Source organism: Oncorhynchus mykiss, chromosome 5 (genome assembly GCF_057628025.1).
Source record: "Oncorhynchus mykiss isolate SJ-2025 chromosome 5, ASM5762802v1, whole genome shotgun sequence".
Lineage (NCBI taxonomy): Eukaryota > Metazoa > Chordata > Actinopteri > Salmoniformes > Salmonidae > Oncorhynchus > Oncorhynchus mykiss.
The window spans coordinates 72,141,691-72,156,529 of NC_143026.1; the positions used below are offsets into that span (position 1 = coordinate 72,141,691).

General features: G+C 40.8%; 1 protein-coding gene across 2 annotated transcripts in view; it reads left to right on the forward strand.

Annotated features, from left to right (window-relative positions):
• Positions 1-14,839, forward strand: part of naaladl2 (N-acetylated alpha-linked acidic dipeptidase like 2) — a 336,716-nt gene that overhangs the window by 186,811 nt on the left and 135,066 nt on the right. For both annotated transcript variants that reach the window (XM_090235787.1, XM_021604123.3), the window contains exon 5: positions 1,193-1,343. In XM_090235787.1, the coding sequence (XP_090091913.1) occupies positions 1,193-1,343 (151 nt within the window). The remainder of the gene's footprint in view (positions 1-1,192; positions 1,344-14,839) is intronic.

Genomic DNA, 14,839 nt, shown 5'->3' on the forward strand with positions numbered 1-14,839 from the left:
AACTTCTGACCCACTGGGAATGTGACGAAAGAAATAAAAGCTGAAATAAATCCTTCTCTCTACTATTATTCTGACATTTCACATTCTTAAAATAAAGTGGTGATCCTAACTGACCAAAGACAGGGTATTTTTACTTGGATTAAATGTCAGGAATTGTGAAAAACTGAGTTTAAATGTATTTGGCTAAGGTGTATGTAAACTTCAGTTTTCAAATGTATATCCTGCTTATTGAGAACGTACATCACATATCCAATTACATTTACAGGAACCTAGTATTTTTTATTTGAGGAGAAGTGCAATGCGTAAAGACATGTATAGGCCTATCCTCATTGATCCAATTGCAACTATGTTGACTGTCAACACTCCAAACATATTGAGCAAACATCGTTTTTTTTACTGTTGTTATTTGTCCTTGCTGTTGCCAATGCTATTTAATAAACTGTATTGTATCAATCCACAATATACTAGGACAATAATATTTTGTGCCCCCTGCCGTATTGGAGTTGATGACAATGCAATGGCCGTCAATAACCTACAGAGCTTGAGACAAAGGCTTGCAGTATTAAGCCATGAAACGCGTTGATCGGCCAGTGAGTGGCCAAGCTCTTGTCACACATACAATTTATTTATTCATCAAAACCTAGCCCTTATGCCCCACCGCCAGCTATTGCGCTCATAATTCCTGCTGTGAAAATAGCAAAAATATTTCTGATACGTCCACATGAGTATGTGCACGTGTCCTAGTGAATAATTTATTCTGGGTATTACTGTTATTCCTTCTGTACATCAAATGTCACAGATGACCTCTGGTTTAAAATACATTTCCACATACCTGCTCCCTTACAGTAATGTGCCACTCTCCTCCAGCATCCGGGTTATGTGATCTATGCATTTCAGTGTTATAGCTCCATCTCTAGGGCACAGTCCACATTGATGTGCATGGAAATGTCTGTATCTGTCAAAACTATCTTGGTGTCAATGCGATACAGTATTGAGATGCTAAGGATATGTTTTAGCCTGTGTGGAGGAATATACAGTATTGAGAAGCTAAGAATATGGGTTAGCCTGTGTGGAGGAATAATAGTCAATATGTTTTCTGTATGTGACTGAATCTGTTTCTCTCTATTATTGCCTCTGTCTATTGTAGAATAGAACCATTTTATAAGACTGCTGTGTATATTTCTCTCCACAGATTTCCTTCCTGGCAGAGATGGGTTTCGGGGGTGTACTCCTCTACATGGACCCTTGTGACGGCCCCCGTGACCAGAGTCTGTGGCACAAAGCATTTGGGGTCACCCTGAATCCTGGGGGAGACCCCTCCACCCCTGGATACCCCAGTATTGGTGAGTGAGTGTAATGTACCCTCTCTCTGCAGATGATCCTGGATCAGTATGAGGTGAATGAATAAGTCATGACTGTCACAGCTCAGAGAGTGACCACAGAACACCCCATCCTCTACACCATGGGTATTCAACTCTTATTTTCTGTTCTACCTGATAATTCATTGCACACACCTGGTGTCCCAGGTCTAAGTCAGTCCCTGATTAGTGGAGAACAATGAAAAAACGCAGTGGAACTGGCAGTAAATCCTTCTTAATAGGAGCTTCTCTGTATTCCCTCTTATGTTTCCTCTTTAGATGCTGTGGTATCTTGCGCCATATTTGAAGGTCTAATGAGTGCACAAAGTCCTCAGAGGGCCTCTGTGTTGATAATATACAGTTGAAGTCGGAAGTTTAAATACACCTTAGCCAAATACATTTAAACTGTTTTTCACAATTCCTGACATTTAATCCTATTAAAAATTCCCTGTCTTAGGTCTGTTAGGATCGCCATATTATTTTAAGAATGTGAAATGTCAGAATAATAGTAGAGAGAAATATTTATTTCAGCTTTTATTTCATTCATTGCATTCCCAGTGTGTCAGAAGTTTACATACACTCAATTAGTATTTGGTAGCATTGCCTTTAAATTTTTTAACTTGGGTCAAACGTTTCGGGTAGCCTTCCACAAGCTTCCCACAATAAGTTGGGTGAATTTTGGCCCATTCCTCCTGACAGAGCTGGTGTAACTGAGTCAGGTTTGTAGGCCTTCTTGCTCGCACACGCTTTTTCAGTTCTGCCCACAAATTTTCTATAGGATTGAGGTCAAAGCTTTGTGATGGCCACTCCAATACCTTGACTTTGTTGTCCTTAAGCCATTTTTCCACAACTTTGGAAGTCTGCTTGGGATCATTTTCCATTTGGAAGACCCATTTGCGACCAAGCTTTACCATCCTGACTGATGTCTTGAGATGTTGCTTCAATATATCCACGTAATTTTCCATCCACATAGTTTTTCTCCCTCATGATGCCATCTATTTTGTGAACTGGAATTGTGATACAAAACTATAGTTTGTTAAAAACTTCTTAGGGCTGAGATCCCGCTAACTGGATCGATATGACAACAGCCAGTGAAAGTCCAGGGCACCAAATTCAAAACAACAGAAATCCCATAATTAAAATTCCTCAAACATAGAAGTATTTCACACCATTTTAAAGATACACTTCTTGTTAATGCCACCACAGTGTCCTATTTCAAATAGGCTTTACGGCGAAGGCACCACAATCGATTATGTTAGGTCAGAGCCAAGTCACAGAAAAACACAGCCATTTTTCCAGCCAAAGAGAGGAGTCACAAAAATCAGAAATAGAGATAAAATGAATCACTAACCTTTGATGATCTTCATCAGATGACACTCATAGGACTTCATGTTACACAATACATATATGTTTTGTTCGATAAAAATCATATTTATATCAAAAAATCTCAGTATACATTGGCGAGTCATGTTCAGTAGTTCCAAAAACATCCGATGATTTTGCAGAGAGCCACATCAATTTACAGAAATACTCATCATAAATGTTGATGAAAATACAACTGTTATGCATGGAACTTTAGATACACTTCTCCTTAATGCAACCACTGTGTCAGATTTCAAAAAAGCTTTACGGAAAAAGCAAACCATGCTATAATCTGAGTACGGCGCTCAGAGACCAAACAAGCCAAAAAGATATCCGTCATATTGTGCAGTCAATATTAGTCAGAAATAGCATTATAAATATTCACTTACCTTTGATGATCTTCCTCTGAATGCACTCCCAGGAATCCCCGTTCCACAATAAATGTTTGTTTTGTTCGATAATGTCCATAATTTATGTCCAAATCACTACTATTGTTAGCGCGTTTTGTAAACAAATCCAAAGTCACGAAGCGCATTCACTAGGAGCAGACGAAATGTCAAAAAGTTACAGTCAGTAGAAACATGTCAAACGATGTATAGAATCAATCTTTAGGATGTTTTTAACATAAATCTTCAATAATGTTCTAACAGGAGAAGTCCTTTGTCTGTAGAATTGCGATGGAACAGAGCTGTCTCTCACGTGAACGAGCGTCACAAGCTCAAAGCATTCTGCCAGACCTCTGACTCATTCCCCTCTCCCCCACTTTACAGTAGAAGCATCAAACTAAGTTCTAAAGACTGTTGACATCTAGTGGAAGCCTTAGGAAGTGCAACATGACCAAATCCCACTGTATCTTCAACAGGGAATAAGTTGAAAAACGACCAACCTCAGATTTCCCACTTCCTGGTTGGATTTGATTTTTTCTCAGATTTTTGCCTGCCATATGAGTTCTGTTATACTCATAGACATCATTCAAACAGTTTTAGAAACTTCAGAGTGTTTTCTATCCAAATATACTAATAATGTGCATATATTCGCAACTGGGACTGAGTAGCAGGCAGTTTACTCTGGGCACCTCTGGGCACCTTATTCAGCCAAGCTACTCAATACTGCCCCCAGTATTTTTAACTAGACATTTGTGGTTGAAAAACTAGTTTTAATGACTCCAACCTGACATCAACTGTATATGGTGTGTGTCTGCATGCGTGGGTTTATGTGTATTTGTGTCAGGTAGAGCACAACCAGGGAGAGAGTTAGGGAGATTGAATAGATAAAGCATTTAAAAGTTGCTTTGTTTGTTTTCAGATAATGACTTGACAATGGTCTAGGATTAATAGGAACTGAGTTATTGGAAGCTGAAACTGTAAAGCCAGGTAAACAATAACAGTATCTAAGATATATATTACAAATCCCTCAGAAATTGATATAAACATAGTGATAATACTGCGTATATTATTGTGTGCATGATTCTGTTCTTAACGCTTGTCACTGCTACAGCAGAGGCTCTCCTTACCGGTATCGTATCACGTGAACAAGACATGGCTGCCGTGTTAGTGTGAGGCAAATTCACTCCCCTCTCTAGACTCTATCATCACTCTCACTTCAGTCTGTCACTGGGGGGCCTGTGTCATCATCTTTAATAATCACTTCAGATGTCTAGCACTCAGCATGCCAACCAGCATGTGGCTTATCGTTACACACCAACCTGTCTTTAATGTCTCATATCATTATCGATAGTAACGACTCCAGTGTCAACACCTGCAGCTAGCAAAGGCCTCACGTGACTAGCATTCTATCATGAAAATACTCCTCTCAGAAACCAGAGAAGAGGAGAATTGATTCAATTAGCATTAAAATGCCATTAAGAGCATGCAGCTTCTTCTCTGCCTTTTCTTCGTAGTTGCATAATGCATAATGAAGATATGATTGTTTCCATGATAATAGAGAATAGTTTCTTTACTCAGTTGATTTATGTTAGTAATGTAGGCTGGCCAGAATCAAAATCACAGCAGTGAGTCGCTGTCCATTATCCTGGTCTCCTGGTCTACTGTAGTTAAATCCTCACCACATGACTATGGTCTTCCCTGGCTCCCTTTCTATCTAGCCTCAGCCTCCTGACCTGCCTGCCCTGGCTGGCTGGCTGCACGTTGGGGACGCGTCATTACTGTTGAAGTACCTTTGTCCTACTAAGGGTCTGGGTAACACGGTGGCAGGACACAGATGAGGCTGCTAACAGATGCCTGTACAGATGTTGGATGTCTGCACTTTCACCATTACCACCGGTTGCTGCATCCCAGCACCTGTAAGATGAGCAAGTGATGGGAGAAGACACTTTACTACTCCACGTTGATTCAACATCATCACATAGATTTTTTTTAATGACATGGAAATAACGTTGATTCAACCAATTTTTGTCCTGTGGGATGCTGTCTTCCATAAAATAAATACCATAATACAAGTTTTGAGCAGATAAAAAAGTGTATAAATAATTTGAATATAAACCTCTATTTAGTCCATATACTGTAATGCAGATTTAAAAAAATAGGGCCTAGGCCTAATGTTACAGCCATCTATTTGTCCTTGAATAGCCACAGCAAGTAATTAAATATTCATGAATCAATAGACTGTGGTGGTATTCAATACTTGTCATTTTCTTTTTTTGCTTTGATTCAGTAGTTCATTATTCATCATTTGGCATATCAGCAGTCTGTGGGTTGATTTTTTATTAGAGAAATCCTTGTATTATTATCGCTGTGCTGTATTGTCACATTGCCTGCTGGGAAAGGCAAAGTAAATCAAAGCACTGTCTTTTGAAACATGCTGTTTCTCAGTTTACCCCTGAATGTGAAAGCAGCGGTTGCTCACACAGAGGGAGCATGTGTAGGGAGGGAAATTGAGACATATCTGCCAAGACCCACCAAGCAAATTGTGTTTGCTTAGATATGTACAGCAGGTGTTCCTGGGCTGCTTTACATTACACTGGCATGTAATCCATCCCTGTACTGAGAGTTGTAGTTGAGCTTTGATATCCATGGCTTGGCTGTGTTCTGAGGGCAAAGGTTGTGTGCAGAGCACACCTACATTTACACTGAGTGTACGAAACATTAGGAACACCTGCTTTTTCCATGACATAGACTGACCAGGTGAATCCACTTGAAAGCTATAATCCCTTATCGATGTCACTTTTTAAATCCACTTCAATCAGTGTAAATGAAGGGGAGGAGACAGGTTAAATAATATTTTTTCAGCCTTCAGACATTTTGTTACCTCTAGGCAAGTCAGTTAAGAACAAACTCTTATTTTCAATGACAGCCTAGGAACAGTGGATTACCTGCCTTGTTCAGGGGCAGAACAACAGATTCGATCTTGCAGACCTTCTGGTTACAAGTCCAACGCTCTAACTACTAGGCTACCTGTCGCCCCAGACATTGATTGTGTATTTGTGCCATACAGAGGGTGAATGGGCAAGACAAAATATTTAATTACCTTTGAAGGGGGTATGGTAACAGGTGCCAGGTGCACCGGTTTGAGTGTGTCAAGAATGGCAATGCTGCTGTATTTTTCAACAGTTTCCCGTGTGTATCAAGAACGGTCCACCACCCAAAAGACATCCAACACACTTGACACTCTGGGAAGCTGTGGGAAGTATTGGGGTCAACATGGGCCAGCATCCCTGTGGAATGCTTTCGACACCTCGTAGAGTCCATGCCCCGACGAATTGAGTCTGTTCTGAGGGCAAAAATTAAGGGGGTGCAACTGAGTATTAGGAAGGTGTTCTTAATGTTTTGTACTGTCAGTTTACATTTACATTTGAGTAATTTAGCAGACACTCTTATCCAAGGCAACTTCCAGGAGTAATTAGGGTTAAGTGTCTTGCTCAGATTTTTCACCTAGTCAGCTCAGGTATTCGAACCAGCAACCTTTCACTCTTAACGGCTTGGCTGTGAACCAAATACACCGAATATTTCTACCCATTCAGACTGTTCCTGTGTTTGAAAGGGATATATTTTTACATTTATTCCAAGAGCTTTTCCATGAACTGAACTGATGACTGGGTAGAAAAACAAAACAAAACCAGAAAGGCTGCTGGGCCACCTGAATATTTATATGCAAGTGAGGCAATAATTGGTTTAGGCATTTTTATCTGAAGCGTCTTGTCTTTTGCCAAGCTGTAGCAATTTCCTCATCCATTTGATTCAGTTGCCATGTTATTTATGTTGTTCGGTTTGGATGAATTTTCCAGCTCTGTTTACCAAATGATGACTGCTACAGGCCATTAAAACGGCTGTGTGCATTAAAGCCCCACGCTCTTTATTAGTTGACTGCTGTGCTTTTGGGGAGAGGGGGGGACTGATCGCATAATTGCATTAACCTTTAAAGTGAAGATGATGTTCTCTCTCTTCCTCCTCACCACCATATCTGAGAGAAAGATAGTAGCACCGAACAAGTGGGAACTTCAAACAATTTTTACATGTTAATTTCAAGTCGCTGACAGGTGGGTCTATTCACATGGAAAGAATTGTGTCCCTTGGGTTATTTAGAAACCTTGTTGAAGTCAAAAGAAGCCTTTGAATAGAAATGTAGTAATTTGCATATTTATTTAAATAGGCAGCTGCTATGGGACGAATGTTTGATGCTTTAATGAACAAATGGCTGCCATTGCTATCTGGGAGGTACACGTCCTCCATGCAATGTCACTCATGGCCATCACAATGTGTCTCATCTCTTCCCCTGGTGTGGCTCTCTCATCCAAGCTACTCTCACTTCTTTCTCTACTAACTACAGCCAAGGATTGGGATGATAAGCCGCAGAACATATTGACAATTTGTAGTTTCAAAAGCCCAGTGCAGTCAGAAACATGATTTTCCTCAATTTTTTTATTTTATTTAACTAGGCAAGTCATTTAAGAACAAATTCTTATTTACAATGACGGTCTCCCCCGGCCAAACCTGGGCCAATTGTGTGCCGCCTTATGGGACTCCCAATCACAGCCAGATGTGATGCAGCCTGGATTCAAACCAGGGACAACAGTGACACCTCTTAGAACTGAGATGCAGTGCCTTAGACCGCTGCGCCACTCGGGAGCATGATGAGGTTGGAATAATACTGTGAAATTGTAAAAAATTAAGATAATGCCATTTTAGTGTAAGAGCTGTTTGAAAATAAATGTCAGACGGTTTTGGTGGGATGGAGTTTTAGCCTGCCTAGTTAATAGACCAAAAAGAAAGAGTTCCAAACCTCTGCCAATAACAGGTAGTTTTCAGTTTTCCCCTCCCCACTCAGACCACTCCCAGACAATCCTTGTAAAATTGTTGCTTGAGAAATTGCTCTCTCTATTTTTGTTTCTTTTTGACCATTTTAATTGAAAATAATCACAGTAAGGTACTTAATTGCTACCCAGAAATGTTTTGATACTGAGATAAAATGGCTGCATTGGGCCTTTAAATTAGTATTTACTTTTGAGTGATAACTGGACCCCACACCAAGCGAATGGTTTATTACTTGCATCAAGGTGATTGCGAGACCATATAAATTCAGTCGGACACCCTCATTTTTAAGTGGGTTGTGAGCTTCATTATGCCTAATTGCCTTTTTAATGAAACAATGCTTACAATGGAGTGTCACAGCAGTGCATTTGCATATGTTTGAGTTGCATAATGCATGGGGGTTAAAGCTTTAAAAGCTTTCTCTTTGATTTATTAATGTCTCCTACAGATATAAGTGGATTAGTTTTCAAATGGGATAGCATATGTTCACAGATTCACACTATTCTATCCACGGTTTATATCTAAATCTAATGCAGAGGATAGTTGGATACGTGAACACCAAATATCCTTTTCCTCACCCCAAATGACCAAACAGCATTCACATGGTTGGAGTTGTGAAGCAAATTGAAAGTAGGTGCACACAGTGTTGTGTTTTGGATAATTCATCCCATATGTAATTTTCAGCGCTTTGCCTAGGAGCGCGAAGATAATGTTTTGATTTAGGTGTAAAGTATTCATGAACTCCACTGACATTCCCAGTCCTTCTCAACCTAATACAACTTCAAATCTACAGTATCTGCTGCTGTGACAGGTCATGGCCATTAGAAACCTGTCAATGGATATGAATGTACGTGTGTGTGGGTGTGCACATTTGTCTATGACTCATCAATGCACTAGAGTGGATGTGGGGTTGCACTGGACTTCACTGGACATAATATTTCCTAAGGGCAATCCCTGGTTCACAGTGTCTAGCGTTCCTTTCTTAGTTCCTTTCCAGTGTTAAACCAATGAGCATTGAATGTGCATTCAAGCTTCAAATTGGCTTTTCTTCCACCATACGATGCTTATAGGGATTAATAGACAAGCAAATACCACACTGTGTATACTTTACCTGGGATAGCGGTGTGGAGCTCAGTCAAACACATTATGGAACTGCTGCTTGATTTCTCCGGTGACTCACTGTTTGAGTTCAATAACAATGCAGTCAAGAATCTGAGGACTACAAGCAAGTTAGTGAAATGACACTGGCCGCTGCCATGTTTGTATTGTCACATTATCACCCAACAACTAGGCCTATGCAAGCTATCAACTTTTCTACAGCTGTGCTCCCATCTCATTTCCATTCCATTTCCCAAGTCACTCTCTCATGAGTTATACATGCAGCAGTTTAGGTATTAATCATGGTTGTGATCATCTACGCATACAGCAGAAAATAGAGTACATGTTGACATGCAGCACATGAATGTAAAGATAACTACTGCCACAGCTCCATGTGGCACCTGTTTTTACTGATGTTAATTTATAAGATATCACCTCACCATTAGTACAAAAGCCCCTTAGCATGTAAGCTTCAAAGGTAAAGAAGGTAATAAATTACATTGAGCATATCAGTGAATTTTCAATTAATCTCAATAAGATGTTTACTGTAACAGAAGGCACACATGCTGTGTATGTATTAGAGATGTGTCCAGAGGGGGTTTGAGCAGCAGCTGTTTTGGACTGTCTGTCCCTGGGGGACAGACAGAAATAGGCAGACATACGCTGTTCACCAGGTAATGCTGCTCAGCCACATCTTGGAAGTGGATCAGCTCTGGACAGTTTCACAAAGCACAACAGGCATAGAAAATCGGAATTTCTTCACACATGCGGGTGTCTTGTTATGCATTTAATGAGAGGGAGAAAGAGAAGCCTCCAGAAGGTCACCACTATTCTCAGCCTTGGCATGAGTACCGCACCACTCTGCCACCCTCTCATCCCCCTCTCATCCACTCTGCCTGGGGAGGGTTGGGGATACTCTACTCTGCTCTGTGTCAGACAGTGCTGAGGCCCCCTTCTGCTTCTCTAACGCCCTGCTGTGAATTTGTTCCCCTCAAGTGGCTGTGTACTGACCCTCATTTTACTCTGAGGTGCTGCTGACTGCTGCTAGAACAACTTCACCTCATTACCATGCAAAGGAGGGGAGCAACAAACTCAATGTCTTCTCTCAATGTGTTTGCCCCCTACTCCAGCTCTTTATATTCCCCTTTATTCTCTCTCGCTTTCTCTCAATTCAATTTCAATTTAAGGCGCTTTATTGCAATGGGAAACATATGTTTACATATGAAATAGATAATAAACAAAACAGTAAACTTCACACTTCCAAAATAATAAAGACATTTTAAATGTCATATTATGTCTATATACAGTGTTGTAACGATATGCAATATCGTTAAAGTACAAAATAAATATGGGTTGTATTTACAATTGTGTTTTTTTCTTTCGTGGCAACAGGTCACAAATCTTTCTGCTGTGATAGCACACTGTGGTATTTCACCCAATAGATATTGGAGTTCATCTAAATTGGATTTGTTTTGAAAATCTTTTTACATTTTTTAAAAAAATTTTAAGGGGTGGACAAGTTTTAATATTGCAGATAGAATGTTGCTTTCATCAATGTAATTGTCTGCAGCATTTCCAATCCCCCATATATTTTTTGGGGAAAAATATCCATACAAACTCAGCAAAAAAATAAACGTCCTCTCACTGTCAACTGCGTTTATTTTCAGCAACTAAACATGTGTAAATATTTGTATGAACATAAGATTCAACAACTGAGACATAAACTGAACAAGTTCCACAGACATGTGACTAACATAAATGGAATAATGTTTCCCTGAACAAAGTCGGCGGTCAAAATCAAAAGTATCTGTCAATATCTGGTGTGGCCACCAGCTGCATTAAGTACTGCAGTGCATCTCCTCCTCATGGACCGCTCCAGATTTGCCAGTTCTTACTGTGAGATGTTACCCCACTCTTCCACCAAGGCACCTGCAAGATCCTGGACATTTCTGGGGGGAATGGCCCTAGCCCTCACACTCCGATCCAACAGGTCCCAGACATGCTCAATGGGATTGAGATCTGGGCTCTTCGCTGGCCATGGTAGAACCCCTGACATTCCTGTCTTGCAGGAAATCAAGCACAGAACGAGCAGTATGGCTGATGGCATTGTCATGCTGGAGGGTCATGTCAGGATGAGCCTGCAGGAAGGGAACCACATCAGGGAGAAGAATGTCTTCCATGTAACGCACAGCGTTGAGATTGCCTGCAATGACAACAAGCTCAGTCCGATGATGCTGTGACACACCGCCCCAAACCATGACGGACCCTCCACCTCCAAATTGATCCCGCTCCAGAGTACAGGCCTCGGTGTAACGCTCATTCCTTCGACAATAGACGCGAATCCGACCATCACCCCTGGTGAGACAAAACCCAGACTCATCAGTGAAGAGGACTGTTTGCAAGTCCTGTCTGGTCCAGCGACGGTGGGTCTGTGCCATAGGCGACGTTGTTGCCGGTGATGCCTGGTGAGGACCTGCCTTACAACAGCCCTCAGCCCTCAGTCCAGCCTCTCACAGCCTATTGCGGACACTCTGAGCACTGATGGAAGGGTTGTGCTTTCTTGGTGTAACTCGGGCAGTTGTTGTTGACATCCTGTACCTGTCCCGCAGGTGTGATGTTCGGATAAACCGATCCTGTGCAGGTGTTGTTACACGTGGTCTGCCACTGCGAGGACGATCAGCTGTCCATCCTGTCTCCCTGTAGCACTGTCTTAGGCGTCTCACAGTACGGACGTTGCAATGTATAGCCCTGGTCACATCTGCAGTCCACATGCCTCCTTGCAGCGTGCCTAAGACACGTTCATGCTGATGAGCAGGGACCCTGGGCATCTTTCTTTTGGTGTTTTTCAGAGTCAGTAGAAAGGCCTCTTTTGTGTCCTAAGTTTTCATAACTGTGACCATAATTGCCTACAGTCTGTAAGCTGTTAGTGTCTTAATGACCATTCCACATGTTCATTAATTGTTGATGGTTAATTGAACAAGCATAGGAAACAGTGTTTAAACCCTTTACAATGAAGATATGTGAAGTTACAGTGGGGCAAAAAAGTATTTAGTCAGCCACCAATTGTGCAAGTTCTCCCACTTAAAAAGATGAGAGAGGCCTGTAATTTTCATCATAGGTACACTTCAACTATGACAGACAAAATTAGAAAGAAAATCCAGAAAATCACATTGTAGGATTTTTTATGAATTTATTTGCAAATTATGGTGGAAAATAAGTATTTGGTCAATAACAAAAGTTTATCTCAATACTTTGTTATATACCCTTTGTTGGCAATGACAGAGGTCAAACGTTTTCTGTAAGTCTTTTTTCACACACTGTTGCTGGTATTTTGGCCCATTCCTCCATGCAGATCTCCTCTAGAGCAGTGATGTTTTGGGGCTGTTGCTGGGCAACACGGACTTTCAACTCCCTCCAAAGATTACTGTGTATTTAGATTTTTACAAATTATCTTTGAAAGACAGGCACCTGAAAAAGGGATATTTCTTTTTTTTGCTGAGTTTACATGCATACATACACCCAAAAAGGATATATATGTACAGTGCCTTGCAAAAGTATTCGGCCCCCTTGAACTTTGCGACCTTTTGCCACATTTCAGGCTTCGAACATAAAGATATAAAACTGTATTTTTTTGTGAAGAATCAACAACAAGTGGGACACAATCATGAAGTGGAACGACATTTATTGGATATTTCAAACTTTTTTAACAAATCAAAAACTGAAAAATTGGGCGTGCAAAATTATTCAGCCCCCTTAAGTTAATACTTTGTAGCGCCACCTTTTTCCCCATTCCTCCTTGCAAAACAGCTCGAGCTCAGTGAGGTTGGATGGAGAGCATTTATGAACAGCAGTTTTCAGTTCTTTCCACAGATTCTCGATTGGATTCAGGTCTGGACTTTGACTTGGCCATTCTAACACCTGGATATGTTTATTTTTGAACCATTCCATTGTAGATTTTGCTTTAAGTTTTGGATCATTGTCTTGTTGGAAGACAAATCTCCGTCCCAGTCTCAGGTCTTTTGCAGACTCCATCAGGTTTTCTTCCAGAATGGTCCTGTATTTGGCTCCATCCATCTTCCCATCAATTTTAACCATCTTCCCTGTCCCTGCTGAAGAAAAGCAGGCCCAAACCATGATGCTGCCACCACCATGTTTGACAGTGGGGATGGTGTGTTCAGCTGTGTTGCTTTTACGCCAAACATAACGTTTTGCATTGTTGCCAAAAAGTTCAATTTTGGTTTCATCTGACCAGAGCACATTCTTCCACATGTTTGGTGTGTCTCCCAGGTGGCTTGTGGCAAACTTTAAGACACTTTTTATGGATATCTTTAAGAAATGGCTTTCTTCTTGCCACTCTTCCATAAAGGCCAGATTTGTGCAATATATGACTGATTGTTGTCCTATGGACAGAGTCTCCCACCTCAGCTGTAGATCTCTGCAGTTCATCCAGAGTGGTCATGGGCCTCTTGGCTGCATCTCTGATCAGTCTTCTCCTTGTATGAGCTGAAAGTTTAGAGGGGGAACGGCCAGGTCTTGGTAGATTTGCAGTGGTCTGATACTCCTTCCATTTCAATATTATCGCTTGCACAGTGCTCCTTGGGATGTTTAAAGCTTGGGAAATCTTTGTGTATCCAAATCCGGCTTTAAACTTCTTCACAACAGTATCTCGGACCTGCCTGGTGTGTTCCTTGTTCTTCATGATGCTCTCTGCGCTTTTAACGGACCTCTGAGACTATCACAGTGCAGGTGCATTTATACGGAGACTTGATTACACACAGGTGGATTGTATTTATCATCATTAGTCATTTAGGTCAACATTGGATCATTCAGAGATCCTCACTGAACTTCTGGAGAGAGTTTGCTGCACTGAAAGTAAAGGGGCTGAATAATTTTGCACGCCCACTTTTTCAGTTTTTGATTTGTTAAAAAAGTTTGAAATATCCAATAAATGTCGTTCCACTTCATGATTGTGTCCCACTTGTTGTTGATTCTTCACAAAAAAATACAGTTTTATATCTTTATGTTTGAAGCCTGAAATGTGGCAAAAGGTCGCAAAGTTCAAGGGGGCCGAATACTTTTGCAAGGCACTGTATATATGTGTATATAAGGCAATAAATGGGATATATATATACACACAACTCTGTGTTGTTGAATGTGTCGTACTGTTTTGCTTTATCTTGGCCAGGTCGCAGTTGCCTACCTGGTTAAATAAAGGTGAAATATATATATATTTTTTAATAATACATATATATATATATATATACACATATGCACATACACATATACACATATACACATATACACGTGTACATATACACACATTTAATCCCAGTAAAAATTCCCTGTCTAACTGACTCAGGTTTACACATACTATACACATTTTTATATTTATATTTAGTTTGTTTTTAGTCCACACACACACACACACACACACACACACACACACACACACACACACACACACACACACACACACACACACACACACACACACACACACACACACACACACACACACACACACACACACACACACACACTCCTATACATTGTACAGCAGCAGCTTGACCACAGGCATTTCTGTTGTCTTTCCTCTGTGGACATGAAGGTTGGAGGTGGAACTATCAGAGGCAACAATATGAATTAATTATTTACTTATTTTCACTTCTCTCTAATTAAACTGCCCCATTCTCCCTCCTGGCCATTGGCCCCTGTTTTTCCTCTGAGACATTACCATAGTTTAGCCTCAGCAAA